Raw genomic sequence first — 17,489 nt, 5'->3', positions numbered from 1 at the left:
TACTGTGTTTCTGGTTAAGCAGGGGAACACAAAAGTCATCTAAGTTTCAGTTTGCTGACATGGCACCATGGGCACCAGTGGCTCCATCTCGGGAAATTTATTGCAATGCTTGTCTCAAAATGCCCTGATTTGGGATGATAAATTTTAGGGTTACCCTACTAAAAAAGGACAAGAATAGAGGAAGAAGATCCTGCATCCCGTGTTAGAATAGCCAAGATAATAATTTACTTCCCTGTGTAGCATCTTTAGCTTTGTTGGGATACTTCCTAAAGATACTTCTTTCTTTTCTGGGGTGCTACTTATAACCTCAATATGGTGGGTACATCGTCTTTTCTTCTTGCATAAGATATTTTGTTCTTTTTCTATAAATGTATAAAAATGACTTTGCATATATAGGTTTCAGGAAGTTATTATTGATTCTGCTCTCCAAGGTGGTCCTTGTTTACCTTTTAATAGTCACCTGTACTCATCTGTCAATTTTTAATTGGTATGATTTTGTCCAAAAATGTCTCCAGAAAGTCAATTTTTTGTTTTCAATCCTAGATCTGTGTTCCCGTTCCTCTAGCCTGGTGGTCACTCTCTGGCTTCTGCTGGGCAATCTATTTCCTCTGCTGGCTGGATTTCTTCTGTGTGTATGGCACTAGGAATGGAAAAGTGAATTCTCAAGACATTCCTTTGTGTCACGTTCCTCTGAACAAAGCACAAATCTGGGAGAGTGCCAGCCTAGGCAGATGGCAGAAGAGGCGTTCCTAACTTTGGCTTGGAAGCTTTGACCACAATCAGACCTTGAAGCAGAACTTCACAGCAGTCATTCTTCATCAGCAGCCCGACAGCCTCAGAGCTTGGAGGAGGAGAAGGAATTCTAAGTCACCATGTCTTTGTCAGAATATATAACCTGCCTGAAATTTGCCTTTGAAAATGGAATAATTGGTGAAATTTTCAGAGTGATTACATACCCCAGCATTTTCATTAACCTAAAATCAGTACTGCAGTAATTTTAAAAATGGCTATTATAAGATTATAAATTATGGATCCTGTCCTCAGAAGTTAAATTGTCCTTTGACTTACAGATAGTAATTGAATTGGGTTTCTGTATCACTGTTATATTGAATTTAATGGCTGTGCATGGTACACTTAAATCATTGTTCTCATTGTTTAAAAGGTTGGTTTTTTTTTTTTTTTTAATGTTTTGCTAAATCTTATGATTTGACCGTGCTTGGCTTTTTCAAACCAGCTGTGTGGCAGTTTACTACTGAACCATTAGGCACTGGTAGCCTTTCCAGTTGTGTTCTCCAGTAGTTTTATCATGACATGAAAAACTGGGGGAGCAGAGAGAGAAAAATACTCTGCCATGTAACACTGAAGACATGCAAACAGAAGAAAACCTAATTGTGTGTTTTTCAGATAATAATTATGATAACTGTAACCCAAGAAAAATAGAACTATTCCTTTTTGACCAATGAAGAGAAAAAGAAATTATGGTACTACATAGAGAGGTATGCAGTTATTTTCAAGTAGGCTAAGAAATTGTTACAGAAGAATATCTACTATCTGAAAATTATATATAAGAAGAAAAATATAAGTCAAAACAAGGTGGTTTACTAATAGCAAAGTGCAAGTTTGTTGTAGGGCCTATTCATTACCCACAATATAAGGCTTGGTCCGCCGAAGTCAGAAAATTGCCTGTCCTTTAAAAGGAGGTGATGTTCTTGATATGATGTGATTTCCGCCCAGTGCTCTGAATGTCAAAGTGAAGAAGTTCAGTGAAGCGCAGGTAAATGGCAGGAGTAACTATGACTCTCTGAAGGTAGCCAAATACCTCGTCACCTAATTAGTAATGCACATTAGTAATGCACATGAATGGATGAACGAGATTCCCACTGTCCCTAGCTACTATCCAGAGAAACCAGACAGGGGAATGGGTTTGGCGGACAAAAAACAAAAACAAACCAACAGTAAAAAGAGGTGATGTTTTTTGCTTCCTGCTTTTGACACTGCTCCTGTTACTACGTAGATTCTCATCCTCAGAAGCAATTCTACTCTGGTACTAAAGCTTACCACCCCCTCTTAGTAATTCAATTCGAAGTTTTTTAGTAATGAGTAATGCCCAGTTCTCTCTAAAGTTAATGAAGTCCTCAAACACCTGAACAGTATTTTTTCATTCATTCATTCATTCATTCATTCATTCATTCGCCTTTTAATTTAGCATAGTTATTAAGCACTCCATTTAAGAGATTATGCTAAGTGAGCAAGCACTATAATTACTAAAAAGTAATTCCAGCTAACCATTTGACAGTGGAGCCAAACTGCAACCCAGAATAGAGGAAAGTCACCTTTTTCTAATGCATAAATTTTAAATATGTATTTGCAAGCAGTTTTAAATTGGAGGTATTTGTCATTGTAAAAAAAAAAAGAAAAAAGCTGGGGGTCTCTAGCATAGCCGACTTCAGCTAAAGAGAAGTTAATAGTAATGGTGTCAGGCCAGTGCTCAGTTTTCTGCCTTTGTCACACATTACTTTAAAGGTCAAAGAAAAGTATAGAGTATATTTTTAAGGAAAATTATAAAACTCTAAACTTATATATTGATTGTGATTATGAATCATCCTGCAAAGTTGTATAAAGAATTTCACCAAAAATATGATGGGTAATATATTTGAGATTCACAGTGGTAGGTTCAATTATATTTTGACTGTTGTGCAGTAATGCCATTTAGGTAGTATTGTTTCCGAGCATGGTGCTTTTTATACTTGAAATATATTTTTGCTTTATTTTTTATTGATATAATTATATTTGCACTAATGACTTTCTGGAGAAAATATTATAGATGACATTTTTTCTATATATATATTTATTAAGGTTGGAATCTGATACCCTAGTGTTTTCTCTGCACAAATTAGGAACTTGATAAGGTATGTGGCTAAGAAATCTTGAGTTTCTGAGGGTAACTAACAGCTCCGGTCTCTTCCTTCCTCTTCAACAAGTCTTGAGAGTGCTTGCTTATCACTGATTCTTCAGAGCATACTCCGTGAAGACTTAGAAGGTCACTGAACCTATAAGAAATGTTAAGAGGAGCATTTGAGTCACTTAGAATATGGCCATAGTATAAAAACAGACTTAAAATCTGAGATTTCCGTGCAGAATTAGTGGGCTAGAATTCAGCTTTGATCTGAAGAATTCAAAATGGCCTATATGTTGGTATCCTGTGGCAGGATGCCTTTTATGTTAACAAAAGCAGTTCACCGAGAAGACTAGCAGCCTGCAGCCATGGTGGAAGTAGCTGATTTGGGGACAGTAGACTGGAGTCTCTTTCTGACTCAAAAAGTGTGGAGTGCATATAAAAACGGACTAGACTACCTCAGTTTTCAGTTCAGATTTAGGTTCATTTTGATAGTATTAAGGTCCCAATTGTCAAAAATAACAAGTGAATTTGTCTCTCAGGTTTTCAAGAACAGAATTTACAGGAAGGCAGCAAAAGCCATGTCAGCAGACTTGAGCTGACAGCTTTAAAGAAACTGGCAAACAGTTAGGTAGTCTTAAGGTAGACTCTCTAATACTCTCCTGAAGAATATCCTTTTTCCTTACTTATTTCTTAAGGATATTTATTTTTGTTAAGACCAAATAGACATTCTTAAAATGTTATAAATTATGCCTAAAATTAGTTTCAGCCTAGTATGTTGGCTTAGAGTTTATCAGTATTTGAAGATAAACATGAATTAGTGAAGTTTAAATGGCTTTAGGAAGATACATAAACATATCTGAGTATTCCATAAAATTTTATCAATATTCTCCTCACTATTAGAAGACCCAACTATAAAATGGCTAGCTGCCTTGTCAGATTCTTTTAGCTCTAATATTCTATGACTAACACTCATCCAGACTCAGTAGGTCACTGCTGGCTCTGATCTGTGTCCTAGAGTATGCCAACTTGTGCATCATGTTCATAGCAGTGTCTCGGGCTCAGTGCCCTGGTGCTGTCCATGTCCTTGGACACTGAATGGAGAGAGAAGAGCCATCTCTGAGGGCATTTGAGCTGTCCTGGTAAAGGAGGTGGACTTTAGTCATAACCCCACAGATCCATTTCATAGTGGGCACTAGTCATTCATGCCATGTCCTTGCAGCCCTGGAAGATGAATATATTTTAATAAGATTGTGCTACTCATTCTGAAGAAAGAACTTATCTCCTGAAAGGACGACTACTACGACTACTACTACTACTACTACTATTACTTTTTCTCCTTTTCTTTCTCCTCTTCCTCCTACTCCTCCTCTTCTTCTTCTTCTTCTTCTCCTAATTCTTCTTCTTCTTTTTCTAATTCTTCTTCTCCTCCTCCTCCTCCTCCTTCTTCTTCTTCTTCCTCCTCTTCCTCTTCCTCTTCTTCCTTTTCTTCTTTTTTTGATACATTCAGTCAGAATAGGGTTGGAAGTGATGAATTACTTTCTTTTATGTTTACATTTTTGGTAAATAGAAGATTTAAGAACTAATATTTATTTGTGTTATTGAACTTCAAGTGTAATGTATTCCTTGGTAAAAAAAAAAAAAAAAAAAAAAACTTTAATAAAAATGGAAACTAATCTGTATCTTGTCTTTATTTACCATCAGTTTTTAAAACCTGGATGAAGAACACAAGCCATGTGCACTATTTGGGGAATTGTTAACAGCACTATTTGTGTTAATTGTGAAATAATTTGATTTCTACTTTAATGGATTAGAATTGTCCTACTTAAAGAATGGGGACAGGTTTTATGTAAAGCTGTAGGGAGTAGCACTCCTCAAAGAGTTATGTAGAAAAGAGAGCAGTCTAAAACAGTTCAGGGGAAGCTCCTCTGGCTGCAGATTATCCCAGTCCCTTTTGTTTTATGCTGTGGGCCACGAGTCCCATTGCAAGAGCCCCCTGGCACATTCACATACCATACTCTGTGCAGTTACAGCAAATAGATTGTGGCAGTACTCTTGAGGTGTGAATCTTCTTCATCACCTGAATGTAGTTTAAGAGAGGATATCCTGGACATGCTTTCATGTGCACTTGAAGGCATTCCACCCTGTGGCATGGATCCAAGCACTTTGTGACCTAGTTGCTGAGTTGAGACCCTTGTGGAAAATTTTAATAATAATATTTAGATTTTTAAAATTTTAAATAGTTTATAAAAGTAGCTAAAACTATATATAATAAATTACTTCAAGTAGTTGAATTAAGCCAATATTATTTGCATAGCATACTGAAGGGGAAATTGTCTACCTCTTACATATTACACTGTTTACCTTCCAATATGTTCATCAAATATATGCCTATTTAGTAGGCATTATCCATAAGCTGTCTTTTGTCTACAGCCTCTCTGATAGATTTGCCGAAACAGAGGGGTTTATTTAAATCAGCTTTGTTAAGTGTTCGCTCAGAAGTTCATTTGTTAACGTTTAAATTAAATTGGACATATTTGGAGATGGTAGTCCAAATATGTGCTCTGACGTTCCAGTAGATAATCACTACATTTCCCATTCTATATGTATAGAAATGGGTATTTTTCTGCCTACAGACTTTAGTATATCTTAGGTTCAATGCCACTTCAACACTCAATGCCACTAACAGTTAATTTTTTTCAATTTAGAAACAGTGACTCAACAACTTTCTGACATTATCACATTTGGAAATACTCAAATCACAGTATCTGAACACCTCCTGGCTTTTTCTCCCTCACTCCTAGTGACATTTCAAAAAGGCCACAATCAACTTGGGAGAGATTTTTTTTTTTTTTTTTAAGATTTATTTGTTTGATGGAGTGAGAGAGATCACAAGTAGGCAGAGAGGCAGGCAGGGAGTGGGGAAGCAGCTCCCTGCCGAGCAGAGAGCCCGATTCACGGCTTGATCCTGGGACCCTGAGATCACGACCTGAGCTGAAGGCAGAGACTTAACCCACTGAGCCACCCAGGCGCCCCAGGAGAGATTTTTTACATGGGCCACACCTATAGTTGTTCATGAGTGTGTATACAGCAAAGGTTTTGATATATTTGGCTGAGGTGATGAAAATTTAATATGAGATAACCACGAAGAATAGAGTTAGCTCTATTGTCATACACCACACCACAGTTTGCCACCCCAGCCTCCAGAATCTTAAATCTTAAACAGGTTATGCCACTATTCTAAAGTAATTGGGGGGTGGCATGATGGTTAGCTCAGTAGGTTAAGCATCTGACTCTTTTTTTTTTTTTCCTTTCTTTTTTTAAAGTAAGCACACCCAGCATGGAGCCTAACATAAGGCTCAAACTCAAAACCCTGAGGTTAAGACCTGAGCTGAAATAAAGGATTTGATGCTTATCTGACAGAGCTATCCAGGTGCCCCAAGCATCCAATTCTTAATTTTAGGTCAGGTCTTAATCTCAGGCTCATGAGGCCCAGTTTGGAGCCAACTTAAAAAAAAATAAATTATTGGGTAGTTGTGAAGTTTCATGCTTGCTATTAAGTAAATAAAATCTGTAAAATCTGCGTTTCTTATAATAGGTTTGACAAAGGAATGAAGAGGGAGCCACTTAAGTGCTATATAGATGCTAAATAACCCCTAGGGGTAAGTATCTTCACAGTGGGAAAAAAAAAAAAGAAGAAATGTCTGAAGCAAGTCGGTGCTCAGACTGAGGTGAGTTAGTGGCTTTGCCCCACTGGGATTTTTGCCCCAGAGCCCCTGCACCAGCACTGTGCACCATGCTGTATGTCCATAGATGGGGGTTTTCTCCGGTTTTGCCTCATTTTTCTCTCACACCACTTAAGCCTGTAGTCCTGCCTCCTGCTTCCCCATCACCAGTTCAAAACAGCCCTGTTTTCTCAAGTGTGTGTACGTATCTGCTTGGTGGCTTCATTGATTGGAAGTGGTATGGGGGGTCCGATCAATCCATTTTCTCAAAGACTGATACAGAGGGAGGGAGCCAGCAACGCTCACTAATTTACTAATCTGGTAGAAACCAGACTCTCCCATGCCCCTTCAGTCTGCTCCTGCTGTTTTATCATCTCCGTACCACCGTTCAGTTTCCAGGTCGGGAATGGCAGTGCCTGGTGTGGCTGCCCATGCACCATGCCCCAGAGGCATGGTAGTGAAAATCAGCGGACTGGAGTCTCCGGAGCTGAGGAACACAGCGGGTCAACTCCGGCATGGGTAGGTACGACCTAGCTGGCTGTGGCTGTCAGATGCTCAATAAGCCAAAGGCATAGATTCAGAAATCATTTATGCCAGAGGCAGAAACAGTGAAGGTGAATCTATACACAGAGGAAAAAGTGCTAGAATTAGTCAAAGGTTAGGCTAACAGGACCAGAGAAAAGGAGTGAATGCGGAACAACCAGACTACATTCTGTTGGACCGGGGAGGGGCTGCCTTTTGTTCTGGACTCCCAGGTTTAAGTGCATTGAGAATGCTTTCTGATACCTAAGCTCAGTGGAGATACTGAATCTAGTGATTTAATTTTGGAATAGTCTTTTTGGGTACTTACTATTCAACATGTATTGGGCATCAACTCTGTCAGGCGCCCTACAGGCCTTCCCATGGTCCACAAGAAACCCACAGACGTGGTGTCTGTCCTGGAGCCAGTGAAGGATGGGGACAATTGAACAAGCATTTACAGTGAACTATACACTTGAAGACGGAAAGATAAAATGTATAGCATGGGAAATAGTGGAGAGAGCAAGGCTGAAGATCCAAGAGACTGAGACACCCGATAAAGTTAGGCTCTGAGAAGACAGAAGCTGGGAGCAGAGCATGGGGAATGGAGCGCCCCATTCACTATAAAATAGGACATGGAGGGAAGCAGGAGCACATCTGTTAGGTCTGGTGGCTAGAAGCTAAGCTCCTGGGTCAGAAAGGAAGTCATCATTGTCTGCCATGCATATGGTTTGAGATTTGAAGAATATTGAACGTTTAAGCTTTTGCAAGGAGATTTTTTTTTTTTTTTTTTTTTTTTTTGGTGACTGTTCTGAGTCCATTTTTCCTGGAAGACAGTATGTGCCTTTTTAGTCCATAGATTCAAATCTTCTTTTATTTCATTTAATTTTTTAAAAATTTCATCTTTATTTACTGTTTTCGGATTTCCTCTGTAGGAATGCCAGTTATGTATATGTTTGTCCTCAGTATTACCCCTTTTTCTCTACTCCTTAATTTTTTATTTCCTTGTCTTTTTCTCATTTCTGCCCACTGTGTTTTTCATGGTGTTGGCAACAACGTCCCTTGTCCCTTATGCTCCTTTCATTTTTGTTCTCTTTTCTGTGATTTTACTTTTCTTTGGTATCTTTCCTGAGCCCACAGCTGCCTTCAGTATCCACAAAGGGAGATGACTGGACACTGAAACTCTGGGCGTGGCTGCAACTGCCCCTAAAGACGGAGGTCTCCATAACCTTGGTTTCTAACAGCAGTAGCAGAAGCAGCAGCAGCTGACAGATGGGCTCTGCTTAACAGCTGCTTCTAAATATCCTGAGAGTGCATCTGACTGACAGAACCCAATTTACATCCAGGATCCTAACTGCAAGGAAATCTGAGAAATGTAGTTTTAAGCTTTATACCCTCTATACACAGAAGGATGAAGGAATGGAGATTGAGTGAGCTAACTCAGAGTATCCACCACGGTTTTCTAGGTTGCAAATACCTTTTACAAGTTTATTGTTTGTTAGATGAAAGTTTTAGCTCTTTAGATGATTTCTTCTATGGTTTTCATCTTTGATGTTATGCTTAGAAAACCTTCCTTACCCCTATTATATATTTTTTCACTTTTGAAAGGTCGCTTAAATTTTTTCTTCAGAGAATTACTGAGCACAAATAATAGAAATAATTTATAGTTCTACCACTCTTTAAAATATTATACACAGAAAGAAGTAAAAGTGCTCTGCTTCTTCTGGCCCCTCCATTTCTATCCCTCCAAAGGTAACCTGGAGGGTCTCAGTTCGGTACATAATCTTTGTTAAATAACAAAATTCAAGGGGCACCTGGCTGGTTCAGTCAGTGGAGCATGCAACTCTTGATCTCAGGGTTGTGAGTCTAAGCCCCATGTTGTGTGTAAAGATTGTTTTGTTTTGTTTTGTTTTAATCTAAAACAAAACAAAAATCAACTGACTAAATTTGAAGATCTAATTGGCTTTATTCAAAGATTCATGAATCAGGAAACATTCCATCCAACAAATAAAAAGGAGCTCCAAAAAGCTGTACAAAATGGAAGGCTTTTGTAGGCAGAAGGGGATGGGAAAAAAAAGGACATTTCTAGCAAAGAAGGATTGTTTCAGGCAGGGTTACCATGCTTTGGGGAAAGATGGGAGTCTATCAGGTGGATTACCTCACTAGTGCTGACCAGGTAATTCAGATTGACTAGCTGGTTATAATCCTGGGAGAGGCTGAAAGAGCCATTAGGTTAGGTTAGTATTAAGTCTTGGTTTACTGATGTGGGGCTTAATAAAAATACTCCATTTTTGGCCTGTTTTTTCTTTTCTGATACTTTTCAAACGACTATTATGTACATACATTAATTTAGATGAGGTATACAATTACCAAAAATAAAAATGATGTCACTGAACTCAGTGTTTGGTATCTTGTAGTTATTACTTACAGGTTCAACAGTCATCTTTCCAGGTCTGTAAACTTAGATTTACATCATAGTTTGTAATGATTTTATGGTACCCATCACTTATTTAGCCATTCCCCTACTGCCCCTACTGATGGGCATTTATGTTATTTCCAGTTTAACTATTCACCAATATTTTATTCTGGTTCTTCTAATTTTTACATTTTATTCTTTAATATGCCAGGAATTTTTTTTTTTTTTAAGAGGGAGTGTGCATTGAGGGTAGGAAGAACAGACAGAGGGAGAAAGAGTATCTTAAGCCCGCTCCACATGCAACATGGAGCCCAATGTCGGGCCTGATCTCACAACGCTGAGATCATGACCTGAGCTGAAATCAAGAGTCAGATTCTTAACCAACTGAGCCATCCAGGTGCCCCAACAGGATTAATTTTGACATTTGGTCTGGGGAAAGATTCTAACTTAGTTTTTTTCCCAAGTACAATTCTAAAGTCATTTATTAAACCACTAGAAATAGATTTTTGAAGAGTCATGGAAGACACTCGCATGGAAAAGAAAGCAAAATGGCCAAATGCCAACAAGAATCCAAACATAAAAATCCAAAACTCACCTCTTCTCAGAAATTAGCCCCCTTCTTTACCAGGTTCATATATATCTTTCTCATCATTAGAAAGCAGCATGGCTTTGAGGTTGGCCTAGTCCGATGGGGCTGCATGCTTCAGCTCTGCCTGGGCTCCCTTTGTCAGTGGTTAAACTGGGTTAAAGGGCTGACCCTACAGATTACTCACTGCTACGTACTGAGTGATTCTTTAGGCATATTCTACCCTAGCTGGCTTCCCCTCACAGCATATTTGGAAGACAGAGACAAACAAAGGAACCCTGAAAAAGAAAGATGATTTGAACACACTATCCACCAATGCAGAGAAGATTTTGTGTGTCAGGTAGTGTGTATGTGTATTTTGGGGAATCAACATAAGGTATGTTAAAAAGAAAACCACAGACCCAAAATGGTAACTCTTTAGCCAGGCCAAGTCACCAAACCAGAGCATAATACCTAACCTAATTTCAGTTCTAACCACCCTGAGAAATCTAAGTTTGGTCGCCTGTTGCCTAGGCCTTCTCCATCCCCCAAAGGAAGAGGAGATAATCTGCATAACAAGACCTCTGCCCTTCTCCATCTATGAAGGTGAACTTGCCTAAAACAGTCCTTTCTTGTCTTTTGCTAACAATTTCCTTCCTATGAACTCCCCTCTACTTGTTAGATGGGATGCTGCCAGATTCATGAATTGCTTAATAAAACCAATTAGATCTTCAAATTTACTCATTTGAATTTTGTTTTTCAACATGTGGTAAATAATAGCAAAGTCTTTGGTAGCAGAGAGATCTGGCTTTAAGACTTGAGCAAGTTTTTTGTGACTCAGAGTCTTTATAAATTATAGCTCAAGGGGCACCTGGGTGGCTCAGTTGGTTAAGTGTCCAACTCTTGACTTCAGCTCAGGTCACCCTCTCAGGGTTGTGAGAACAAGCCCCATGTGGGACATGGAGCCTGCTTCAGATTCTCTCTCTCCCTCTTCTTCTGCCCCCCCTAAAAAAAAATTGTAGCTCAAAAAAATTTTATCTTTCTCTCAGTGGATTTAATAGCATCCATTCTAAAGTAGGAATTAAATCATTAAAGATTTATCAGTCAGGGTTCAGTTACAAGAAGCAGAAACCACTTTTTTAAGCTGTGAGTGATTTATTACAGGAACAAGGTGTTTATAGGACACTTGGAAGAGCTGGAGAAAGGGGCTCTATGGTAGTTCTGTAAGAATGTCTTCCAGAACAATCCTGGAGAACTGGGCTCCATTGGAGCTGCTGTCTCTTCCACAAGAAGGGGAAGGTAGAGAGTCAGGAAACTGCTCTGTCAGCTGCAGCGACTTTGCCCTGCTTGCCATGCACAATGCTAGTGACAAGGTCCTAGAGCAATGCAGAAGAACATCCCATGTCTCCATGATAAATTTCTTGCAGAAAATTGGCCAGGCATCCAAAGTGACTGCCTTCCCAGCCCTACAGGAGTGAATCTAGACAATGAATCTAACCCATACGCAGAACTTCACTATATGTCCATCACAAAAGGAATTTGGGTCAAAACCACAGAAAAGAGCTTTCCATCCAGTAGCCAAATTAACATTGTGGGGGTTTTGTGCATTCAGAAATTTGTATGCAAATATAGTCGACAAGCACTATGTAAATAAGAGTATAGTGATTAATGGTTATACTTAGAAGCATTATTATTTTCTTTAGAGGGCAGGAAGGGGCAGGGGGAGAGGGTGAGAGAGAATCTTAAGCAGGCTCCACATTCAGCATGGAGCCTGACACAGGACTTAATCTCACAACCCTGAGATCATGACCTGAGCTGAAATCAAGAGTCAGATGCTTAACCAACTGTGTCCCCAGGTGCCTTTAGGGGCATTATTAGAAGAGAGGCAGGGAGCAGGCCCTTACTCCCCCCATTAGCCCACACTTGCCAAATTCATTTCTGTCTCAAGTCTCAGCCCAGGCATCACCTGTTGCAGAAAGCCTTTCCCTAGCCTTTTGACCTCCACATCTTAGTGTGGGATGAAGACTTCTCCTCTGCTCCCTTGCTGGATGGTAATTCTATGTTTGGTAGTTTGTCTTCCTCTTTATGCTGTGAGCAACACTGAAGGCAGGTGGCTTTTGTTATTTTCTCTAGCATATGGAGAGGTGGTTAATAAATGTAAAATAGAAAATTCTTCTTTATCCCTATGATTGTAAAGAAAGATTTGTTTTTTCCTTCTATCTATGGTCCCTGGCAGAGGTGGAACCAGTAGGTCCCAGCTCTTGGGGGAGATCTGGTGCTGATGCTGAAATAACCCATCTTTGGTCAAGGTGCACTTTGGTCCACTGATTCTATAAAATATGCATTGGTTTTCTCATCACTCAGTATTTAAAAGACAACTCTCCCTAGTGTTCTGCATACCCCCATGGCATCATGGAAACAGATCACAAATATTTGCTGGTGGCAAAACCTCTCTCCAACATGATTTCTGTAAAAATGAAAAAGTGACTACAGAGTACGTTAAATTTTCCATTAAGTGAGTCTCCTCCCTACATTGACTGAAATTCAGCCGAGGCTTCACAGCTAAGCCAAACACTCCCACCAAGGGACACAACTGTGGTCTTCTTAACCCATCCAGAGACTCTGTCCCCATTAGGACCTTTCTCCTCTGGAAGGGTTCATCCTTTTTGAACACGAAGTATTCAGCCAGAATGCTATGTTGCACACCACCCTGCAACACCGCCATCCCCAAACTGTGTGAAGTGATAATAATGTCAGTTATACCACAGCTCTCCAGGAAAGTGGAAAGAACCACTGGATCCCTGGAGAATACACTGGCAAAAATGAGTCCCAACAGAGGGCAGCTTTGGCTATCTGTGAATCCAGTTCCCAGGGCCTCAATATTCTAGAAACCACCCTGGCGGAAAAGATAAATAGGGAGAGGAGAGAAAAAACCAGAAGGGTGAAAAAATAGAAGACAAGAAGAACAAGGGAAGAGCTATGGGTAAGAATTTCAGTGGATTCTTCTCAGGAGAGAAGGGGCAAGTGGGTAGAGTGATGGCTTAAAGCATTGGTGTGGTTTCAGGGAAGTTCTCAAAAACACTTTAGTCTCACAGCCACACTTCTGGTCACAAATGGACCCAAGATTTTACAAATCTCAAGCCTAACTTTGATATTTCCTTGTTTAAAAAAAAAAAAAAGGCAGTATATATCTCCTCTATTGAACAGAGGTATTTATACATTTTTTCAAAAGATTTTTTTTATTTATTTGAGAGAGAGCACAAGAAAGAGCACAAGTGGAGGGGAAAGGCAGAGAGAGAAAGGGAGAAGCAGACTCCCTACTGAGGAGGGAGCCCAGTGTGGGGCTTGATCCCAAGACCCCGGGATCATGACCTGAGCCGAAAGCAGAAGTCCAACTGACCGAGCCACACAGGTGCTCCTGTATTTATCCATTTTAAAACTATCACATTCCCGGGGCACCTAGGTGGCTCAGTGGGTTAAAGCCTCTGCCTTCTGCTCAGGTCATGATCCCAGGGTCCTGGGATTGAGCCCTGCATCAGGCTCTCTGCTCAGCGGGGAGCCTGCTCCCCCCACCCCCCGCCGTCTGCCTCTCTGCCTACTTGTGATCTCTGTCTGTCAAATAAATTAATTTTTAAAGAAACTATCACATTCCCTACTAGACAGATATGATTTGTTGCCATTATAATGTTATAATGAAATAACATTATTTTCCTAGTTATGCTGTACCCAGCATGGGCAGAAATGCATCCTAAGTCAATTAAAGACAGTATAACCAACCTGTGCACGTTAAAGAATATTGCAACATCACAATCTGTTATAACTTGCTCAAATTCTAATATGCAACAGTAGATGGAGAGGAACAAAGGATATTTCTAGTCAACCAATATGATGCAATTGCTATCATGTTACTTAAGTAGATTTTTTGGTTTTGTTTTTTATTTATTTTTTTAGTAATCTCTACACCCAACATGGGGCTTGAACCCATGACCCTGAGGTCAAGAAGTCAGCCAGGCACCTGGTATTATTTCTCTGTATCAGACAACAACAGGTGAGACATCCTACTTTCCATAGCCAGATACATTTGGAAATTTCACTCATCTATGCCAAAGGAACATTATATTTCCTAATCAAGTGAAACATGACATTGTCTCAACTGGGGATCTGAGTATTTTTCTCTAGAAAATGAAGTACAACAGACACACAAATACATAGTTTTATATAATGGAGTCATGAAACCCATTTTTATCATCTTTGTCCTTCATTAAATAGATCATGGACATGTTTTCTTGATAGTGTACATAATCGACATCATAATTTTTAAAGACTGTATTGTGTTCATTGTACCTGAGCAGCATAATTTGTTTTACTAATTCCCTATTTTTTCTAAAGATTTTATTTATTTATTTGAGAGAGTGAGAGAGAGCATGAGACGGGAGAAGGTCAGAGGGGAACCAGACTTCCCATGGAGCTGGAAGCCCAATGTGGGCCTCCATCCTGGGACTCCAGGATCATGACCTGAGCTGAAGGCAGTCACCCAACTGAGCCACCCAGGTGCCCACCAATTCCTTATTGATGGATATGTAGGCTGTTTCAACTGGGAACATCCTTGTACAGATATGTTTTTCCATTTCTCTGATCATCTCCTTAGGATAGATTCTTTTTTTTTTTTTTTTTTTTTAATTTTTTTTTTTTTTATTTGGCAGATGGAGATCACAGTAGGCGGGGGCCGGGGGTGGGGGGATGCAGGCTCCCTGCTGAGCAGAGAGCCCGATGCGGGGCTCGATCCCAGGACTCTGAGATCATGACCTGAGCCGAAGGCAGAGGCCCAACCCACTGAGCCACCCATGCGCCCCCTTAGGATAGATTCTTAGAAGAGCAATTACTGAAATAAAATCACAAATCATATTAAAATGTGAATATAGGGGGCAGTGGAGAGTTATTGTTTAATGTGTAGAGTTTCAGTTTGAGATGGTAAAAACTTTCTAGAGATGGTGGTGATCGTTGCACAACAGTGTCAGTGTGCTTAATGCCTCTGAACTGTATACATAAAATAGTTCAATGGTAAGTTTTTATTATGTATATTTTACCACAGTAAAAAAATAAAAGTAAATGTGAATACCTACATGCAGACTGCCCTCTACTGGATTAAATAACTCATTTCGCCTCACAACCACTAACCATGAATGTTTCCTAAAAGAAATTTTTTGTTGACCTTTTTTCACATCCTGATTAGTCACCCGTATTTCTTCTTTTTGATATTCATATTCAGTTTTGACCATTTTTCCATTAGCGGTGTTTGCCTTTTTCTTACTGATTTGCAAGTAAGTGCATTAGCATATTAAGAATAGGAGCCCTTTGCCTATCATTGCTATTTGCCTTTAGGGATTTCCTCTTCTGGGAGCTCCTCAGCCCTGACCCTGTCACCCCAATATCCCCTTGCTCTATGTTCTGTACCCCCATAGAGCTCTATCCTCTGTGCCAGTCTTCTGTCATAGTGATTTCAAAGCAGGGGGTTTGAACAGTTCCTTAAAGGTCTTCCCTTTTCTCATTTATACACCCTAGAGAAGAATGTGGAAAATCGGAATAAATTTGAGTAGGATTAATAATTTCCTCCTCTCCTTCTCCTCCCCATTTCACAACCTCACATTTCCTGGATTTCCAGACCAGCCTTCCCTTGTACCTCCCAAGTGGAAGTCTCCCTTGCTGAATTCAGAAATGTGCTCATAACAGAACAAATACATAGCATAGGCCTGGCCTGTTAGTGTTGGGCAGGTGGGAGGATTTGGGGAGGAGACTTTGCTTCATATCCCATTACTGGCAAGTATCCTCATCTGAAAAAGGAGGATGATTTACCAATCGCATGGGTTTGTGAAAGGAAAGGACTGATTGAGATAATTTATATGAGCAGCATCAGGTCTGGCATATGGTAGCTATTATTGTCACTATTGTGTTATTCCTATGATGATTATGATGATGATGGTGATGTTGATGATGGCTCTCACTATCTTGCCAGATCATTGTAAATGAGACATGCAAAAGGAAAAACAGCATGAGTAATAAAGCACAGAATCAAAAATGACACCCCTACACCCATACACTCATAGCCCTCAATTTGGTAATTTTGTTCTCTGTAGCGTACTTTTCAGTAGGATATAGAATGAGTACATGAGACATGATCAAACACTCTCAGAACACACAGTTTAGATGACAAGATTCTATTTATCTTCCCTATGGCTCCTGATGCCTCATTGTTCTCCTTCATCACTCAGTCCCTTTGGGATAACTCTCAGAGGCAGTTAGCCTCTTTGCTTTCCTAACCTTCATATATTTGTACTTCTCTTACCTCTGTGCAGTTTTCTTTGTTTGGGTTTTGCTTTTCTCTTTGTGCATTCTGGTTTTTCATGCCTTGTGCACATGTTCTCCTTTCCCTCTCCCCTCTCTCGTCCTCCCTTCCTATAGGTCTCTGTGTGGGATCTTGTGACCTTATGATCTTGTGACCTTCACTTCCATACCTCTGTGGTTGATGTTGCCTCCATCAGTGCATCTGTTTTAATGGCCAGCTTCACATAGATCACACTGGACACCAGTGTCATGACACCAGAGTTCTCAAAAATTCCCTGGTTAGAAGGGAGGCAGATGCCAGCATTAGGAAAGGACAGGGATAGTGCATGCATAGCCCAAAATTAGAGAGCAAAGAACAGATTGAAGGAACACAACCCCCTGAAGTCACCATCACAGTCTCGTGCTCACCGTGAAGGCAGGCAGGGAATACATCAGCCCCTCCACTGTCACTGCCTCCCCTTATCTACTTTCAGTCTCATGGTCCCCCATTTCATTCTACTCCAGTGGGTCTTAAAGTGCTGCACTTATTAGAAGTGCACATTCTTGGGTCCCACCTGGATCTACTGAATCAGAAACTTCGGGGACAGGTAAGGACCCCACAGTCTGCATTCTGACAAAGTCCTCTGAGTGACACTGTGACCAATTCAAGTTTGTAAACCTCTGCCCTAAACTCTTTTGTGCTTTTTACCAGCATCTACCTGGCAAAATCGTAACTCTGGAGGAACCCGGTTTTCTAGGCCTTACCTGCACCTGGGCAGCTGAGCCCAGCTGGAGAAAAGCATTCAGCCGGGCATTAGCTGGTGTCATTGTGAACTCACAGTCACTATCCGCTATGGGATTCAGCCCAGCAATCGTCTTTCTCCAATCTCGTACTCCTCCACTCTTAGCGTTGCCAGAATTAGCAAGCAAAAAACAGAAACAAAAACAAAACACCAGGATGCCCAGTCAAATGTGAATTATAGAGAAACCTGCACTGAAAAATGTATTGTTTATCTGAAATTCCCATTTGACTGAGCATCCTGTATT

The 17,489-nt window shown here is 40.2% G+C and overlaps 1 protein-coding gene across 1 annotated transcript in view; it reads left to right on the top strand.

Annotated features, from left to right (window-relative positions):
* LOC111155098 (leishmanolysin like peptidase) overlaps positions 1-1,179 on the top strand; it is an 83,233-nt gene extending 82,054 nt beyond the window's left edge. Inside the window, exon 17 of the mRNA XM_022515152.1 lies at positions 544-1,179. Within this exon, the coding sequence (XP_022370860.1) occupies positions 544-644 (101 nt within the window). The 3' untranslated portion in view covers positions 645-1,179. The remainder of the gene's footprint in view (positions 1-543) is intronic.
* The last annotated feature ends 16,310 nt before the right edge of the window (positions 1,180-17,489 follow it).

The sequence above is a fragment of the Enhydra lutris genome, unplaced genomic scaffold (genome assembly GCF_002288905.1).
Source record: "Enhydra lutris kenyoni isolate GAN:26980312 unplaced genomic scaffold, ASM228890v2 scaffoldscaffold39, whole genome shotgun sequence".
NCBI lineage: Eukaryota > Metazoa > Chordata > Mammalia > Carnivora > Mustelidae > Enhydra > Enhydra lutris.
Note: the sequence above shows the minus strand (reverse complement) of the source record. Positions and strands in the feature narration are given on the sequence as shown.